At 39.4% G+C, this 15,669-nt stretch overlaps 3 protein-coding genes across 3 annotated transcripts; all 3 read right to left on the bottom strand.

Moving 5' to 3' along the window:
* Positions 1–505: 505 nt before the first annotated feature.
* LOC306971316 (uncharacterized protein) lies at positions 506–2,942 on the bottom strand (the record flags this gene model as incomplete). The annotated part of the gene is made up of 5 exons (XM_079567556.1): positions 506–565; positions 645–843; positions 1,602–1,689; positions 2,390–2,654; positions 2,928–2,942. The coding sequence occupies 5 exons, from the start codon at positions 2,940–2,942 to the stop codon at positions 506–508; spliced, it is 627 nt and encodes a 208-aa protein (XP_079423682.1).
* Positions 2,943–4,347: 1,405 nt separating this feature from the next.
* On the bottom strand, positions 4,348–9,255 carry ctdspl2a (CTD (carboxy-terminal domain, RNA polymerase II, polypeptide A) small phosphatase like 2a). The gene is made up of 13 exons (XM_079568541.1): positions 8,997–9,255; positions 7,830–8,040; positions 7,557–7,692; positions 7,336–7,482; positions 7,033–7,257; positions 6,745–6,838; positions 6,351–6,462; positions 6,181–6,267; positions 6,042–6,104; positions 5,875–5,954; positions 5,652–5,778; positions 5,491–5,586; positions 4,348–5,391 (listed from the first exon to the last, which is right to left on the bottom strand). The coding sequence occupies exons 2-13, from the start codon at positions 8,013–8,015 to the stop codon at positions 5,326–5,328; spliced, it is 1,419 nt and encodes a 472-aa protein (XP_079424667.1). The 5' UTR covers positions 8,016–8,040; positions 8,997–9,255; the 3' UTR covers positions 4,348–5,325.
* Positions 9,256–9,814: 559 nt separating this feature from the next.
* sqor (sulfide quinone oxidoreductase) lies at positions 9,815–15,111 on the bottom strand. The gene is made up of 9 exons (XM_079567719.1): positions 14,797–15,111; positions 13,933–14,103; positions 13,801–13,854; positions 13,131–13,325; positions 12,404–12,613; positions 11,462–11,645; positions 10,493–10,560; positions 10,221–10,399; positions 9,815–10,135 (listed from the first exon to the last, which is right to left on the bottom strand). The coding sequence occupies exons 1-9, from the start codon at positions 15,091–15,093 to the stop codon at positions 10,078–10,080; spliced, it is 1,416 nt and encodes a 471-aa protein (XP_079423845.1). The 5' UTR covers positions 15,094–15,111; the 3' UTR covers positions 9,815–10,077.
* Positions 15,112–15,669: the final 558 nt, after the last annotated feature.

Here is a 15,669-nt window from a genome sequence, read left to right as displayed (position 1 = left end):
TCAATTTAATAGATAAGACATTTTTATATGTGCAATGTTTATTCAAAGCTGGATGTAAAATGTAAAATAACATGGGGAATATATTCACTTTTGGAGAAATACAAACCTTCAATACAAACGTTGATTTCATAGCTGCATAGCAGTAACTCATCACTGACTGGAATCAATACAAGCCATACAAGTGGTTGAGAAGTTTATTGTGAAATGTCTTGATTAAGAGCTTTAGTCTGAAAGTGTCACATTTGAAGGACATGGCACAGACGGCCCATTGTTGGTCCTGTTCACAGCAGCGTCATTATCACTGCTGCCTCATAAACTGTCTGTTATTGAATAACCCTCACCTCCCGGGGCCACGGCTGAGGGGAGTACTCTACAACACTTCAGACCTTGTGCATGTTTAGATGATTTTAATATAATGCATACAGAACATTACATTTTATATGTACAAATAGCTGCCTTTGAACATGTGCTACACCAGTTTGTTCACATTCTGTCCTACTAGAATTTACTTTGACACTTGTGGGCAGCCAGGAGCGAAACATATTAGGCGTCCTTCAGCATTACTCTGGAAAAATAAATAAAGATTTATCATAATTGGGCACATCTAGTTTGATCATTTGGGGGTATCATAGTCTTACTATTACCTGAATGTTCAGCTGACACACAGGCTGCTGGTGAGGAGTGGTTATGTGGCTGTGGACACATTTGCCGAAGCGCTGCAGACAAGAGGCATCAGAGGCGGGACAGGTCTGTAGACAGGATGGGGCTGTGAGCAGTAGACAGCTGGAGCAGGAGGTGTGCTGACAAAAGCCTTGGCATGGTCTCTTCTCTAGAGATGTAAACCTAAAGAATTAAAAGAATTACTTGTAGGACAAGTGTAACAGCTGTTCAAAACAAAAAGGAAAGCCACTGCAGGTGAATAGAGAAAGGAAAATAAAGAGTAAAGATAACAATTTGAAACTTTTTTCTGTAAATTACTGATATAAATGTGAGGGAAAATGTATTGCAAGTTTTCTGTCATTTTAGGATTTCATACAAAAGTAATTTATGCATAAAAAATGCCTATATTTTCAGCGACAAAATGTAAATAATGGATAGAGCTAGATTTGAATGCATGTGTTTTTTGTTTGATGATATATTAATTACAAAAACCTGTAAAAGTTTGGAATCTGTATGTGCTACTTATGTGGAGATATTGTTGCTGTGTGAGAGTATGTGAGAGAAATAGAAGGAGCATTTGGGGAAAATTGCACTGATTCAATAAATGTGTATTTATTGATTCAGTGCAATAAATAAACATGCTATTGGGCAAGATTAGGTATCTTTTTGTTTCCAGAATATGAGACCAAATGGGCCCAAAACCTGAAAGATGCACAGTATAACGAGCAATGGTTGGTGGGTGGGGCAAAGTGGTAAGAGTGTAGCTTAGGAGCCTCTAAAGCTCACCTGCAATTTGGCCTGTTTTAAACTGTTAAAATGTTTGGGCTTAAATTTTATATGCAGACTAAACCATATAGGACTCCAAGGACATGCGAATATAGTGTTTCTCAATTGGACTTTCTTGGCTAAAACATTACTATAGTACATAGATGGATGGATACCTGGCAGAGCATATTTTTGTTGGGTTTTCCTGGCAGAACTCCTTTGTGCACTCTGGGTGACAGTTCTCAGAATCCAAAGGCTCAATAACTAAAAATGCATGTAAAAGAATGAAACACAGTAAGAGATCAGCATGATTTGATTTTGAGCTTTTGAGACGGTGATAGACGATTCAGATTTCCATCTGATAGAGTATCAACAAATGTGACAAGTCTCTTCACTGCTTTTGAGATAAGAGGCATAATTGTGTCTAACTGTGAAGCCGAACGCTTTGAATCAAAGGAATCCTTGACCACACTATCAGTCTGAACAGCTCGTAAAGAGTTTACTACTTTGGCATTGTTCCCAATAAAAAGAACAGTATATGCAGTGACAATTACTATTTATTTGAGAAACAAAAGGAGCTAGAGTTATAAATCTGAGGATACCAGCCCCTGCTTTATGCCGAGTTTGTGGTCAGTACGATTTTAGTCATATCATTTCTTTAACTTATTGTAATACTTTACTTACTTTGTCATACTAATATCTAAATTGCATTTATTCCTGAATTATTGCCTTCACAATTTTAAGCAGAGCATAAAACAAATAAAGCAATTTCCATCAAACATTTTTTATAACACACATACATAATGTCTATAATACATGTGGTGGCTCTTTACAAATAAGTGGCGGTTCTTTTATTGTTTACAACATTGTGATGCAGCTGCTGCTGCACTCTGAATTCCCACTTCTAATCTAATCTGGAAGCTCTATTACATCACTTCTACTCAGTAGTGTATATGGATCTTACCTGTTTTACAGACTCCAGTCCTCTCGGTCTTGTCCTGTCCTGACTCCCCGTAAACGCACACAAGCCCCTGGTCACATTTGCCCAGGAAGTCCCACGCCCCGCCACAGCTCTCACCTTCGGTCCGGGCACAAGCAGGACAGCAGCCACACACCCCTGTGGTCACCCCGCCTTTACACCGCAGTCTCAGCGCGTGCCGGGGCGAGCAGTGGATACGCTCACAGGAGGGGCAGTGGAGGGCCTTGAGGTGCTGCTGGTGTGGGACATCCTGTGGTTGAGATTGTTCTGTGCCTGGCAAATAAGTGATGTTACTACTGAAAACTCAACTCAAGTAGAAGCAAAAGGCACACATCTAGTCATAATACATATTCACAAATAAAGTTTCTGAATCCTTTACATAAGTTGTCAGTGCATATTCTAAATTACCCACCTTTGGCACTCCGTGCCCCCAAAACAAAAAATCCAAAGAACAAAATCCACATTTTATGCTTCTGAATAAAAGCAAATGTGACAATGCAATTTATATATACGACTAGTATACTTTATGGGCCACCATCTCCACCCCCAACAGCAGCCAATAGATGGGGGTTTCTCTGATGGGAAGTCTTATCTTTACGCTATCAATGGTGCGGTTTTGTTTTGAAATTCTTCCCTCCAAGAAGAACAATTGTGTTAGATAAGGTAAGTGATGGCAAAAACACTAGCCCCCTTTGTATGTAGAGTCACGTGACCAGAGAGGGGGTAATTCAGAGCTCACTTCACAATCAGGTAATGACCTATTTCTATTCAAACAAAAGGGTTAAGATAGGACTGTATCAGTGGGATGGATCTCTTGTAACTTTGACATGCAGGACGTCTGCCCCATAAGAATGCCTTTTTGCATTACAGCTGCTTATAGTTTACAACTACAACTAAGTGTAAATGTTCTTGAAAACATTTTTCTATTTGGAACAAACCATGAACCCATATACGAAACCTGTGCAATAGGCCAGAATGAATGCAGTATGTGAGTGAGTGGTTGGTGGTAGGCGGAGGGGCTGATGGCACAGACTGGTTGCCTCGCTTCTGTCAGTCTACCCCAGAGCAGCTGTGGCTACAATAGTAGCTTACAAACAAGTATGGCATGAATGAATAATGACTACAGTGTAGCGCTTTGAGAAAGATAGTAATACAGGCTTCCATCCATCCATCCATTTTCTTCCGCTTTATCCGGGGCCGGGTCGCGGGGGCAGCAGTCTCAGCAGAGATGCCCAAACTTCCCGATCCACACACACCTCCTCCAGCTGTTCTGGGGGGACCCCGAGGCGACACCAGGCCAGCTCGGAGACATAGTCCCACCACCGTGTCCTGGGCCTTCCACGAGGCCTTGTCCCACTAGGACATGCCTGGAACACCTCCCGCGGGAGGCGACCAGGAGGCATCCGGAACAGATGCCCGAGCCACCTCAGCTGGCTCCTTTCGACGTGGAGGAGCAGCGACTCTACTCCGAGCTCCTCCCGGGTAACTGAGCTCCTCACCCGATCTCGAAGGGTGCGCCCAGCCACCCTGCGAAGGAAACTCATTTCGGCCGCTTGTATTCGCGATCTTGTCCTTTCGGTCATGACCCAAATCTCATGACCATAGGTGAGGGTGGGAACGTAGATCGATCGGTAAATCGAGAGCTTTGCCCTCCGACTAATACAGGCTTGTAAAGTGCAATGCTAGTGTAAACCATTATTAGTAAAATTTAGATAACTGATTTGGTGCCCACTAAAGGTTCTATGCAGTGAGCATTTCGCAACTAATAGAAAATTGCAACAAAATTCCAATAGAGCCAATGGGATCACTAACCCAGTGTCCTTTTACACCTTTATAATACAAGTTTATTCAGTTATTGTGGAGCCAGATTTGCCAGCCAGGTCTCAAGTAGTCTGCCCTGGGGGAATTGTGACAAAAAGTTGAGAGTGATATAAAAATGTTATTTATTTTCAAGGAAACCACTGAGTAATACTGAATACAACTGGAGAGATCATTCAATAGTCAATAAAAGTCCTACATCATACAGATCCCACGTACAGGTTGCCTTAAAAATCCAGATGCAAATATGTTGGCAATTTGCTGGTGCTACAATTTAATGTTTTTTTTTTAAACCTCTTAACAAAGTTGAGGTGATGCACACCTGTGTAGAAAAAGACAAGATTTTACATCAACTTACAAAGGGCTTGATGTCAAAGTGCAAGATATCTGTCCCCCTTGCCCAACTCTCACATTCCGTCCCAAACCCTTTAGACCGGACAGGTCTGAATACAAATCTCCCATAAAACTGGCTCAGGCCACTATGGCTTGGTATTCAGTGGAGACCTAATCTTACATTATAGTTTTCAAAATATTATTTCAGAAACATTTTCTCCCCCCAATTTTTTTTTTTTTTTTTGTAACTGCACCAAATCACAGACATCTGCAGGTAATGGAGCAAAGCATCACTGGAACAACGCAGGCAACAGAAACAAGCAACTTCGACAAAAGGTACACAACACTTTGTAAATTTAAAAAAGCAAAGTTAAGTTAAAGAAAAGCTACTAAAATCTTAACATAAAAGACTTAAAAACCTCGAAGAAAACATTATTTACACATATTTACAAGTAAATAGTGAGTATTTTACAGGTTTGACTGGCCGCTCAATGTCAGGCTGAAGCCTACAAGGTCCATAAAACCCAACACTGCTTGACATTCAGTTTCGTCATTCTTCCATGAAGCCGACTTCAAAGTTGCACATACAGATAAATACGAGAAAAGAATGTCTTGTTCAAATTTGTATAAAAACATCCAAGGCTTTTGACTTCATAACTTTCAGGGTTTTTTTTGCATGATCTTGACCCATGAGGACTAATGTTTTGCAAAGATAATTCTGTTACATTTTCCCAAAAGTTTAAAATGTCATTAAATGACAGTCAGGAACTTCAGTCTGGAGGGAGCAGGTCGTGCAAACGATACCGTTCCCTGATGTGCGGCCTGACATCTTCATTCTGCAGAAGTAAGGATTTTATCACAGTAAGGTGTAAGAGAGGAGTTTATAGAAGCAAACTAACAACAAAAATGAAAAAGTTAAAGTAAAATGTAATTACCAGTTCCACAAGTTTCTCAAGAAAAGGGATTAACTTCATAAGTTCACTGTCATTTCTATCCACAAACCAGCTTTCAATAGGAATGCCATTGGAAAGCTAAACAAAAAAGACACCTGTTAATTCATGTATCCTTTATATAACCACTGTGTATTTTGTTTTACCTGGTAGGCAAAAGCCTGAGGCGAGTTGTCAATGATTACTGTTTTGGACAGATCTCGTCCGAGGATGTTGAGGTCTTTGATGTAGTTTCCTTGGACACACACACAATGCTCTCGAAATAGTCGGTGTCTGAAATCATAAGAAGTCAAAGATTTGGACTAAAACTGGCTTCTTTGGAAGTTCATAAAACTAAATCTTAAATTTTCTGCTTGAGTGTAGACGGACCTGACCAGCTGTTTTTTGGGATCCAGGATATTTAGTAACTTGTCTGCATAGACTTTCTTTGAAGCAGTAAAGAGAATTATCTGAATTCGAAGACAAAAAAGTATGTTTTATGTAAAATTAAGATAAATCAAATGTAACAAACGAAATGAAGAGAGGATTGGGCTCACCTCAAACAATTGAGACATGCGTTCTAGAAACTCTCTGAAAAAGGGCCTTAACCGAACATATACCTGTATGGTAAGAAAAAATAAATGAGTCCATTGCCGTTATCATCACATTGTAGGTTGATGTTTAGATTTAAGGTACCTGGTATATGACGTCTTGAAAGAGAACAGGGAATGTCAGTGCTGCATCTTCAAGCTCATTCAAACTACAATGAACCAGAGTTTCATCCTGGAGGCAACAGAAAATAGTATTAGTATTTTTATTTGCAGTAGTTATAATTAAAAAACAAGGGAAATTGCTTTACTTCTCACCAGGTCTAAAACAAGGGAGAACTCAGGAGTGCTGCGAGTTTTCAAAGGGAGGGCAGGCTTTCGCGTCAACTGCTCTTCAGTCAAAGGAGGCACGTGTTTGATAAAGAAGTAGCTGAGAATGAAAATACAGTCATGATATGCAAACAAATATGTACAATATTCCATTATTTATTTAGTTTCAATCTAATTAATATCAGCATATAATGAATTGTATTTCCAATTTTCCATCATAATGAAAATGGCGCTTATGGTGCTTGTGCTGCCACCCAGTGGAGTGATTATTCCATTACCAGAACGCAAACGCAATGTCACCTTGGACAGAATCACAGTAGAAACCAATATACTTTTCCAACGACCGCAATGGAAATGAAAGAATTACAGCAAGTATACTTACGGATCAAAGACTTCCCAGTCCTCTTCATATGAGGTTTCTACAGAAACTGGAGGTAAAGAGTGAGGATAACCTCCATCTGGGATACAGCCTGGGGCTGGACAGAAAACTCAGTGTTACATTGACGTGGAAGTATACTCACAATTTATAACTACCTACATGCTTGATACAGGACTAAGCAGGTATTCATAAAAGTTCAGTTGTTCAAATTTCCAGCACTAAGACAATGACACTTCATTTACAAACAGTATTCTGTGTATAATATTACAATAGTATTCGAGAGCCCCGTGCCTGTTAATGGTGGCATGTCGGTTTCTGTGACGATCTCCCCTTCTTCAATAGTGTCTGAGCTGATGTGAAGCCTCTGTGGTAACGCTGTGTTACTGTGGCAAAGGCTGATGCTTTCCGTGGATGTGAGTGCGCTGCTCGGCATCTCCTCCGCCTGCTCAATGTCCAACTGCTTCATGATTTCCTCCGCCTCCATTGCTTGGCCAGGAGAGTCTGACCCAGGGGTGGCTGGAGTTGCACAAAGAGACAGTGAGACATTTAAAACCACAAGAACTAACTTAAGAGTAACTTAAGAGTGTATTTTGCCTGTTTTTGTTGCTGGCGAGAAAAAGTTGAAGACAGGAGAGAAGATGGTCCCAAGCAACGTGGTGCGAGGTGGGCTGTTCACTTCCTCATTTGGGGCCTCTAGTCTTCCATTTGTTTTCAGAGGGTTGCTATTCAGGGCCAGTGCATCTGAAACAAAAACATGTCCATTGATAATATATACACATTTGTAAGGCAACGAACAATATGGCCAAGACTATTACCTTTAATGGGACTTTTTCGACATATTCTGCTGACTCCTTTATTGGCAAGGCCTCTAGTCTGTGGTGTTGAAGTGATTAAACTACTATCAGATTTACAATCAATACGACTTTTCTTCGCAGGGATTTCCTGTTCCACCTGAACGAGATCCAAACAAACAAACAAACACACACAGCCATTAGTAGCTATACACATTGTACGCAAGGTGTTGAATTACTGTGTGTACTAAGTATTACATACTTAGAGACATACTTTGAACCATTCTCCAGGCTTACCTTGACAGCATTCCCACGGATGAATTTTTTAATAGTGGAGAGGAGGCCGGTTTCATTCTTCTGCATCTTGCCTCGGTTCCTCATTGGTGAAGGCTCCATAGCGCAGCGTTTCCGTTTGCCCTGGGGCACAGGACAGCGACGGCCTAAGTTCGGCTGCTGAGGAGTTTTACGCACTCTCAGCCTCATTGTGCCCCAACGTCACATAGAAAATCTGTCAAATAATAATAAAACAAAATAGACAAATTATGGAACAACTATGTATGTGCTTGATTATAAAAATCAATCTATCAAGTCACTCTTGTGACTTTCAATGAAAAGATGCATACTGTTCTTGACAAGTGGTTTTCTGTTGATCAAGGGTGCAGCAACATAGACCAAATAATCTTAAAAAGTTTCAGCTACATTACACTGTTTTTGTAGGTTGTTGTCACTGTACATCAGTCATGTGACCAACCAAATATAGAAGGAGTCGGTGGACGGAGAACGGTAAATGTTCTGTAAATGGGCATGCATAAAATAAACAGTTTGAAGTGTGTCTCTCTGTGTATAAATTATAATCTCTACAGTGCATGTTTAAGCGCTGATAAGAAGCGGATGCCGTTGTTTTTTTCTTAATGACTATAACTGTGCTGTACTGTTATGTAACATCGGGAGTCCGTGTTCGACGTCAGCTACAGCTAACATTAGCCTATCATTCCCTGTGTCTACTATGTTTTTTACTATGAGAGAGGAGGCGCAACCCGAGCACATCTAAAGGCCTAAATTTAGACACAGTTGTCATTTGGCGGAGGAGTATGTTCATTTAAAACAATAGTAAAATCTGTCACCGTGGTTGCTAACATCAGGAGGGCAACTTTAGCAACAAGGCTAACAAAAAACATAGTTAGATAGCAAAGACATGGCTATGCAATATTTTACTTTAAATTTCTTATCTCTCCAATATGCTGACAGTATAGTTTGTATTATTATATGCATTGACACAAAAAGAGTGTCAATACAATGAAACGGGACGAACAGGTTAGTGTCATTTTATTCAATGCAACATCTATTTTCAGTCATGACTACGCCCCCTCCGCTAGCTCGTTACCATTAGCCAAAGCTAGCATAGCGCAGCTATGAGAGGGACAAACCTGTTTTGTTTACATGTTGACGTCGGTCGTTACTTACTGACAATCTGGGAAGCGCTTCTCAGTCACACCGCGATATTAGCGTTTGGCCACAGCCGAGGCGGCCCACGAGCTCAGCCGGGCTGTGGTTGTTGCTGCTCGCAGCGTATATCGCTCAGGAGCGAGTCTCAGCTAAAGCCCAACAGAAGACGCCATTTCCCGCCTCGTCACAAAACAGAGGCTGGCGCTGCGCACCAGAATGCGACACTCGCGCAGAGGCACCGAGCTGGAAGAGCACAGCAACAGGGCAACTACAGGGATAGACAGTCCACAGGCTGCTCCAGTGACACCGCTGCAGTCTGTGCATTTGTATTCAAGAGCTATATCTGTTATAGGAACCCTTCAGTGGTTGGTGGGATATCTTTACATACAAAAATCATAGATAAACGGAAGGAAAAAAATCGAGATGTTTTTTCCCCCCACAACGGTGTCAAATTATGCTCAGGTGCAGTCGATGTTTCAAATCCTGCCATTGTGTCCTTGGGCAACACTTCATACATTGTATGAACAAGTCATGTGCTTTACCTTCAAGTTATAAGATAACCTAATGTATATCAGTAGTAAGTATGTTGATCTAAACATCTCTGAATCAACCATTTACAGTTAAACATTAAAAATGAACTTTCCTTTGAAAATACCGTGTGCTACGTGCTTGCTGCTATGCCCATTTGGGCATCACTGGGTGAGAGCAAAGCTTTTAAACATTAGGGTTTGAGGCTGTTTGCCCAGAATCTTGTCAGCCAATCCAAGGCAGCTGTGCAGATATCTTACCAAGTTAGTTCATTATATTAGCTGGAGTATGTAGAATTTTATTAAATGTACAATACTGTTCTGTTACAATGCACACTAATAATATTTTTCAAATCATATTCCCAACAAAAATATATTTCACAATGACCATAAACTATGAAATGAGATGGTCAGTACAGTAGCCCATCTTTTCACCAGCCAAGGTAAGAATAACTTGTACAGTACAGTGCAAATGTTTTTTGTTCATTATTAATGCCAAATTGTCCAATTTCAGACTCTGGTAAAACTAGACAATATAAAAGCACTTCTATATTGGTGTAAATATAAGTACTTCATTTCATTCCAAGGTGCATCAGTTTCCTGTATGGTTCTGGTCCACCCCACAGTCCCCTAAATGAAATGAGGTAAAATTACTAATAATAAAAGAAACAACAAATAAATGATTTGAATGAAAATCAACTAAACCACTGATTACCTTAGGAGCCCGTGCCAATAGAGATGGGGCATGACATCTGCTTTCATGTGGAACATAATCCGGCTTTCTTTGGCCTGGTTTATAGGGAATGTTTCTAGTGGTTGTCCATTGTAGTCAAACTCCGCTAGAATAACAGACTTGTAGCTTGTGACCAGTGGGCAAGATGTGTAGCCATCATACTGTGAAAAGAAGAGAAAACACACACAAATAGATAGAAGACTCAGGATCAAACTTTAAATAGTAGAGATATTACGCCCTCTTTGAAAACTTACAATTTTATCAGGCTTCTGATTTTTTAGTATCCTGCTGATAGTTCGACTCAAAACTGCAGATTGGGCAGCTACAACAACAAAAAAAGTGGGTAGGAAATCATACATCCATGACACCGTGCATCATTCTCAATTTTAATATAACCGCGTATACTGTAAGTGTTAAAGTAATTAAAAATATTCATAATTCAACGTGTGGGTCGGATCACAGCTGATCCTTCTCACCCTGGACACACGGACTATTAAGATAAGATAAGATGGTACTTTATTGATCTCACAGATGGCAGGAGGCTACGGTCCATCCAGACCCACCTCTTGCCACGTGAACAGTTTTTTCCCCTCTGCCATGAAATGGACTTGTGAATGTAATCTGCTCTTTTGCACTATGTGGTATGTCACTCAAATTTGCGGCTAACACACAATGCACCTGCACATATGTAAATACACTCAAACTGTTGTTCTGTGTCAAATTGTTGTCTTTATCATAGTTTAAATTTGATGTTCCTATGCATGTCCTTATAGACTATATAGTCTTATTGTTTATTGTTATATGTTGTATGTTTTATGTTACACGATCGACCGGAAAAAAATCCTAGTTGTGAACCTGTTCATAACCCTGGCAATAAAACCAATTTTGATTCTGATTCTGGTACAAGTTTAACTGGCTTCATTTATGTGCTAACATTAATTGTCTTCTTAGCATAAATTTAGAGGGCCAACCGACATACCGACATACAGACATCAGCACAAATAAACTAAGATGATGCAATTATCTAATTCAACTGTCAAAAAGCAGTGAGATTATGACGACATTAGTTGAGAGCTAAAATATAATTATTATCAAGGAGGGTTTTCTATATCACATTCTATAACAACGCTGAAACATGAAAAAACAACAAACAAACATCAGAATTAGAAGCTCTTCTGATAAAATATGAAAATCTAAAATGACTGAACACATTTTTTACTGACCTACTGCAGCTCCAGTTTTAGCTGTTGGCAGGCTGGTACAGTCCCCAATCCCAAACACATTTGGATATTTCTTGTGCTGGAGGTTTTCCTTGTTCAGATCTAACCAGCCGCCCTCATCGCCCAAAGGACTGTTTTTCACAATGAGATTGGGACCCATCGGTGGTGTGACATGGAGCATCTCATACTAAAAGAAATGCTATGAAGATTAGTTTGGATTGTGATGTAAGTAACTATACAACTCTTGGGAGCTGCTTTAGTTGTGCAGACATTTTTTTGATCATTTATCTATTGTTGTTGTTGCATAATGGTTCCATAATGTACCTTTGAGAATACAGTCATAATTAAATGCTGCATGCAGTATCATTTACAACAGAATCATTCACAATTACTGTATATCACAACAGCAAAAACATGACAAGTTCGACCACTCCATGACCAATATAATTCACTGGTGAATGTCATTTTTTTTTCAGTTGGGAGATTCTTTATTTCTTTTATTGCTTCATATGAAAAAGTGGAGTGTAAAAATGTTGTTTAGTGTTCTGTTTAGTTTACACTGCCCTCTGGAGGAGGAATGTATAGCTTTAGTAGTTGTAAGTAGGTGCAGTGATGTATATGATTCTCTACACCAATCGGAAAAAGCCAGTCTTAGTACATTTTAGCAAAGTTAAGTTTATCAATCTGTATTTTGCAAGAACGTGACAGTGGTGGTGTTGTCTTGTTCTAATATCCAAGACTTTTTAAAGCCTGTTTGTGAATAGACTCCAAAGGTCAGGTTATCATATAAAATGCTGATCCCAAGCCAAAAAAATAGCCTGGGATCAGCATTTTATACAATAATAAAAGTAGGACATGATCAACACATTCAAAGATTTTAAGCTGCCTCTATGGTAAATGAATTCATTTACAAGTTGCTATGTTTTAAGGCTCTGAGACATTTACCTCAAAGACTGTGGTTTCCCCAGGCTTGTCCAGATTTTCGAACACAGCCTCTTGTTTGTCGGCTCGCACCTCGATCAGATTTTGCCTGAGGTTGATTTGTAGGTCTCGCTGTTTCACAATATCCCAGAGTGAGTCAGCATATTTCTTGATGCCAAATAGCACTGGGAGTGAAGTGTTGTATATCACTTTGGCATCGTTCCTCTTTCCTGTCTTAAATAACAGCACAAAAAACAAAATAACTGTCAATTTCAATCACACAGAGCTACAGAGCTTCTGTCAGCTTCTCAAAACAGTCCAGCTGTTCTTTTACTCGGGGTAGACTGGAACTCTCTCCCCGTTAGCAAAAAACTGCAGACTAATATCAACGTCTTAAAAAGAGATCTAAAACAGCCACTGAAGCCGGGCTAGAGCTGTGTTTGAATACAAATGTATAAAATGAGCCTTGCCTTTTTCATGCAGCTCTTGTATATTTTTCTCACTGGCCTAACTTCCTAAAAAAACATCCATTGGAAAATTGGCACAGTTTTTCTCCGATACTACTGTCACTAATTAAGTTATATGCAGAGATGGCTACAACTACACTACAGAAAATACAACATCTGAAGTCAATGTACAATTAAATTATCAACATTTGCTGCCAACATTTATATACTGGATGATTTGGTTGATAACATTTTACTTTTAAATGGTTAATGATAACACTATACTAGAGCAAAAGTGGTTGTACCTTTCTGAGATATGCATCAGACAGATACATGATCTTCTGTGGGGCTCCAGCGCATTTGACAGGAGTGTTTGGAAAAGTGAACACAGCGTTTCCTGCTTTAAAATCTTTTAGTGCCTTCCACGTTTTCTCCACAGTCTGGATTGAGTAGTTTGATCCAATCTTTGGATGCTCAAATCCCTCGGGCAAGCCTTTAATCTGCAAGTACACATTAACAGTGAATGTGTTTATACAACAGTGTTTCTCAAACTCAAACATGGAAAATGTCCATGAACTATTGTTGACTAATCCACTATCTTAACTGTTATTGAATATGAATGGCTTCATAGAACCTAAACTGGAGAAGATAAATCTTAATCAGGAATAAATGCACAAAACTGAGATTTCAAACTCAACTCTCAAGGTGCATCACATGATTAAAATACTCTCTGACAACAAAGAATACATTTAATACATTATTACTCCTAAAAACATGAAATACAATAAATTGGTATGGCTTAGATCAGATAAAATAAGGATCAAAGCAAGAGCTGAACCAGGAATAAACCTGACCCACACCTAATGTAGTACAGTTGTTTTTTATCTTAACAAAATACTGCAAGCACGTTCGGACACATACTGAACAAACAAAAATCACATAGAGTAGACAATGTAAAATGGACAAAGCACATACCTTTTCAAAGTGAAGCTGTAGCCCTAGAGCGATGATTAAATACTCATAAGAAATCTGACAAAAGAACATAAGCCATTTGATAAAAATAAAAAAAACTACTCAATATAAACTGGAAAACAAAATGCTACATGCCTCTTTTCCATCGTCTGTTCGAATTGTGTTATTGTCTGGATTTATCTCCTGTACTTTTGATTTGACCCACTTGACTCCAGAGGGCATAACACTAGCAGTGGGACGAGCTGATGAGGCTGATGTTTTTGCACCGGCACCAACCAGAGTCCATATGGGCTGGTAGTAGTGTGTCTGGGGTAGAAACAGAAGATGCATTGTGATAGTCTTTTTTTAATCAGGTGATCATCGTAAAAACATGTTTCTATCCCACTGTGAAACTCATTTACAATGATCGACATGCAAAAGCTTCTAGGAAATATTTAGATGTAAAGGCCCTCGACAACATAGCTCCTAGGATTTTCCGGGCACTCAAACCCCTCCACCACAATAAGGTGGCGGGTCAAGGAGGGCAGTTAGAATAGTGGAGTTAACATTTTTAAATCCTAGCAGCTTTTCTTATTTACTTACTTTGAAAAGGGAATCTCTGTTTTCATATGATTTATGCAGTCATTTCATTAGCTTATTTGTTTATTTTGACTGCAACTAATCAAACTTGTTCCAAGAAAAGTAACCACAACAACCATAACTGTCAAATCTATTGATAATGGTTTTAATGGTGGTGTACCACAGCGTCTTAAAAAAAGTGTGCTTTGTGCTTGTTTTAGTCTTTTTAAGTCTAAATTTCTCACAAAGTTTGACTAGGAAACAACTTGCCAAAGGTTTTCGTTTAATGCATCAAAATAGTTTTGTAAAATATTGCACTGTAATAAAATCTTAAAGACAGTTTAACTATCACAACTTTTACTCAACTCGTGCAGCCCTAATGGTGCGCCTCTACTATAAAAGTTGCACATGTGGTCACAACCCCGTATTATTTATCTGTACCTCACTGGGCTCCACGACAGCCACATTTTCTGCCCCGAACAGTCTCTTCATGCGGGCGCTCATTGAAATGCCTCCACTTCCTCCTCCCAGCACCAGCATTTTGTAGTGCATGTCGGCACAGGCGCGGCTGCTTGTGTGGAGGTGAGAGATTGCAGTGATCCCTGTGGACTGGCACTGCTGTAACCGACGCAGGGCAGCCATACTGATTCTGTTATTGGACAAAATGTTATTGGCACAGTAGAAAGAAACTTTGTATATTGCTGTACAATTCAAATTAAATAGTAAGTGATGTGGCATAAATGGCTAAGATGCGACATCAAAACAAGTAAATCAGGGAATTCCAGAGAGACACCCTTGAGGAAACGCATCATATCCATGATCCTTGTATTTAGGACAAACACTAGCACAGTGATCACAAACTACGACATTTACCATTAATAGAGGAGACAATTGGTTGCTGCTTCCTACTTATCAACTATATAGGCCTAGAACTCTATATTGATCAAAAAGGGCTATAAAAAATTAAATAGCAGCATTACATGACAATTTAACTTTACCAAAAAAAAAAAATGCATTCAGCCAGAATGCTGCAGGACGTTTCTAGTAGATTACAGTGTAAATAAAAGAAAGAATATGCTGCAGGTTTTATATCATTTAGTGTCTTCCTTCCTAGTGTCTTCCTAACTTATACATAAAAAAGTTTATATTGGGTTGGGGTTAAATGTGCAATATCAGGCTTGGAATTAGTTATAGACAAATCTTTCAGGAGAAAAATAAATAAAAAGCTGGTGTCCCAAGTGTGAATACATTCCCGTACATCTATGGAGGAAGTTGATTCAATGAAAAATAATAAAACAATTTATATTAGATGCG

Source organism: Gobius niger, assembly GCF_951799975.1.
Source record: "Gobius niger genome assembly, chromosome: 12".
Taxonomy (NCBI): domain Eukaryota; kingdom Metazoa; phylum Chordata; class Actinopteri; order Gobiiformes; family Gobiidae; genus Gobius; species Gobius niger.
The sequence above is the reverse complement of the archived record's forward strand: the minus strand, read 5'-3'. Positions and strand labels throughout refer to the sequence as shown.

What these genes read in the sequence shown, in the direction of transcription:
- sqor (XM_079567719.1), bottom strand. Translation starts at nt 15,093, where the DNA reads ATGCCACATCACTTACTATTTAATTTGAATTGTACAGCAATATACAAA. An exon ending in TACAGCTTCACTTTGAAAAG is followed by an intron (nt 13,326 to 13,800) that starts GTATGTGCTTTG and finishes GTGTACTTGCAG; the next exon opens with ATTAAAGGCTTGCCCGAGGG. An exon ending in ATCAGAAGCCTGATAAAATT is followed by an intron (nt 10,400 to 10,492) that starts GTAAGTTTTCAA and finishes TTCTTTTCACAG; the next exon opens with TATGATGGCTACACATCTTG.
- ctdspl2a (XM_079568541.1), bottom strand. Translation starts at nt 8,015, where the DNA reads ATGAGGCTGAGAGTGCGTAAAACTCCTCAGCAGCCGAACTTAGGCCGT. An exon ending in GACTGGGAAGTCTTTGATCC is followed by an intron (nt 6,463 to 6,744) that starts GTAAGTATACTT and finishes TTTCATTCTCAG; the next exon opens with CTACTTCTTTATCAAACACG. An exon ending in TTGAGAAACTTGTGGAACTG is followed by an intron (nt 5,392 to 5,490) that starts GTAATTACATTT and finishes TTACTTCTGCAG; the next exon opens with AATGAAGATGTCAGGCCGCA.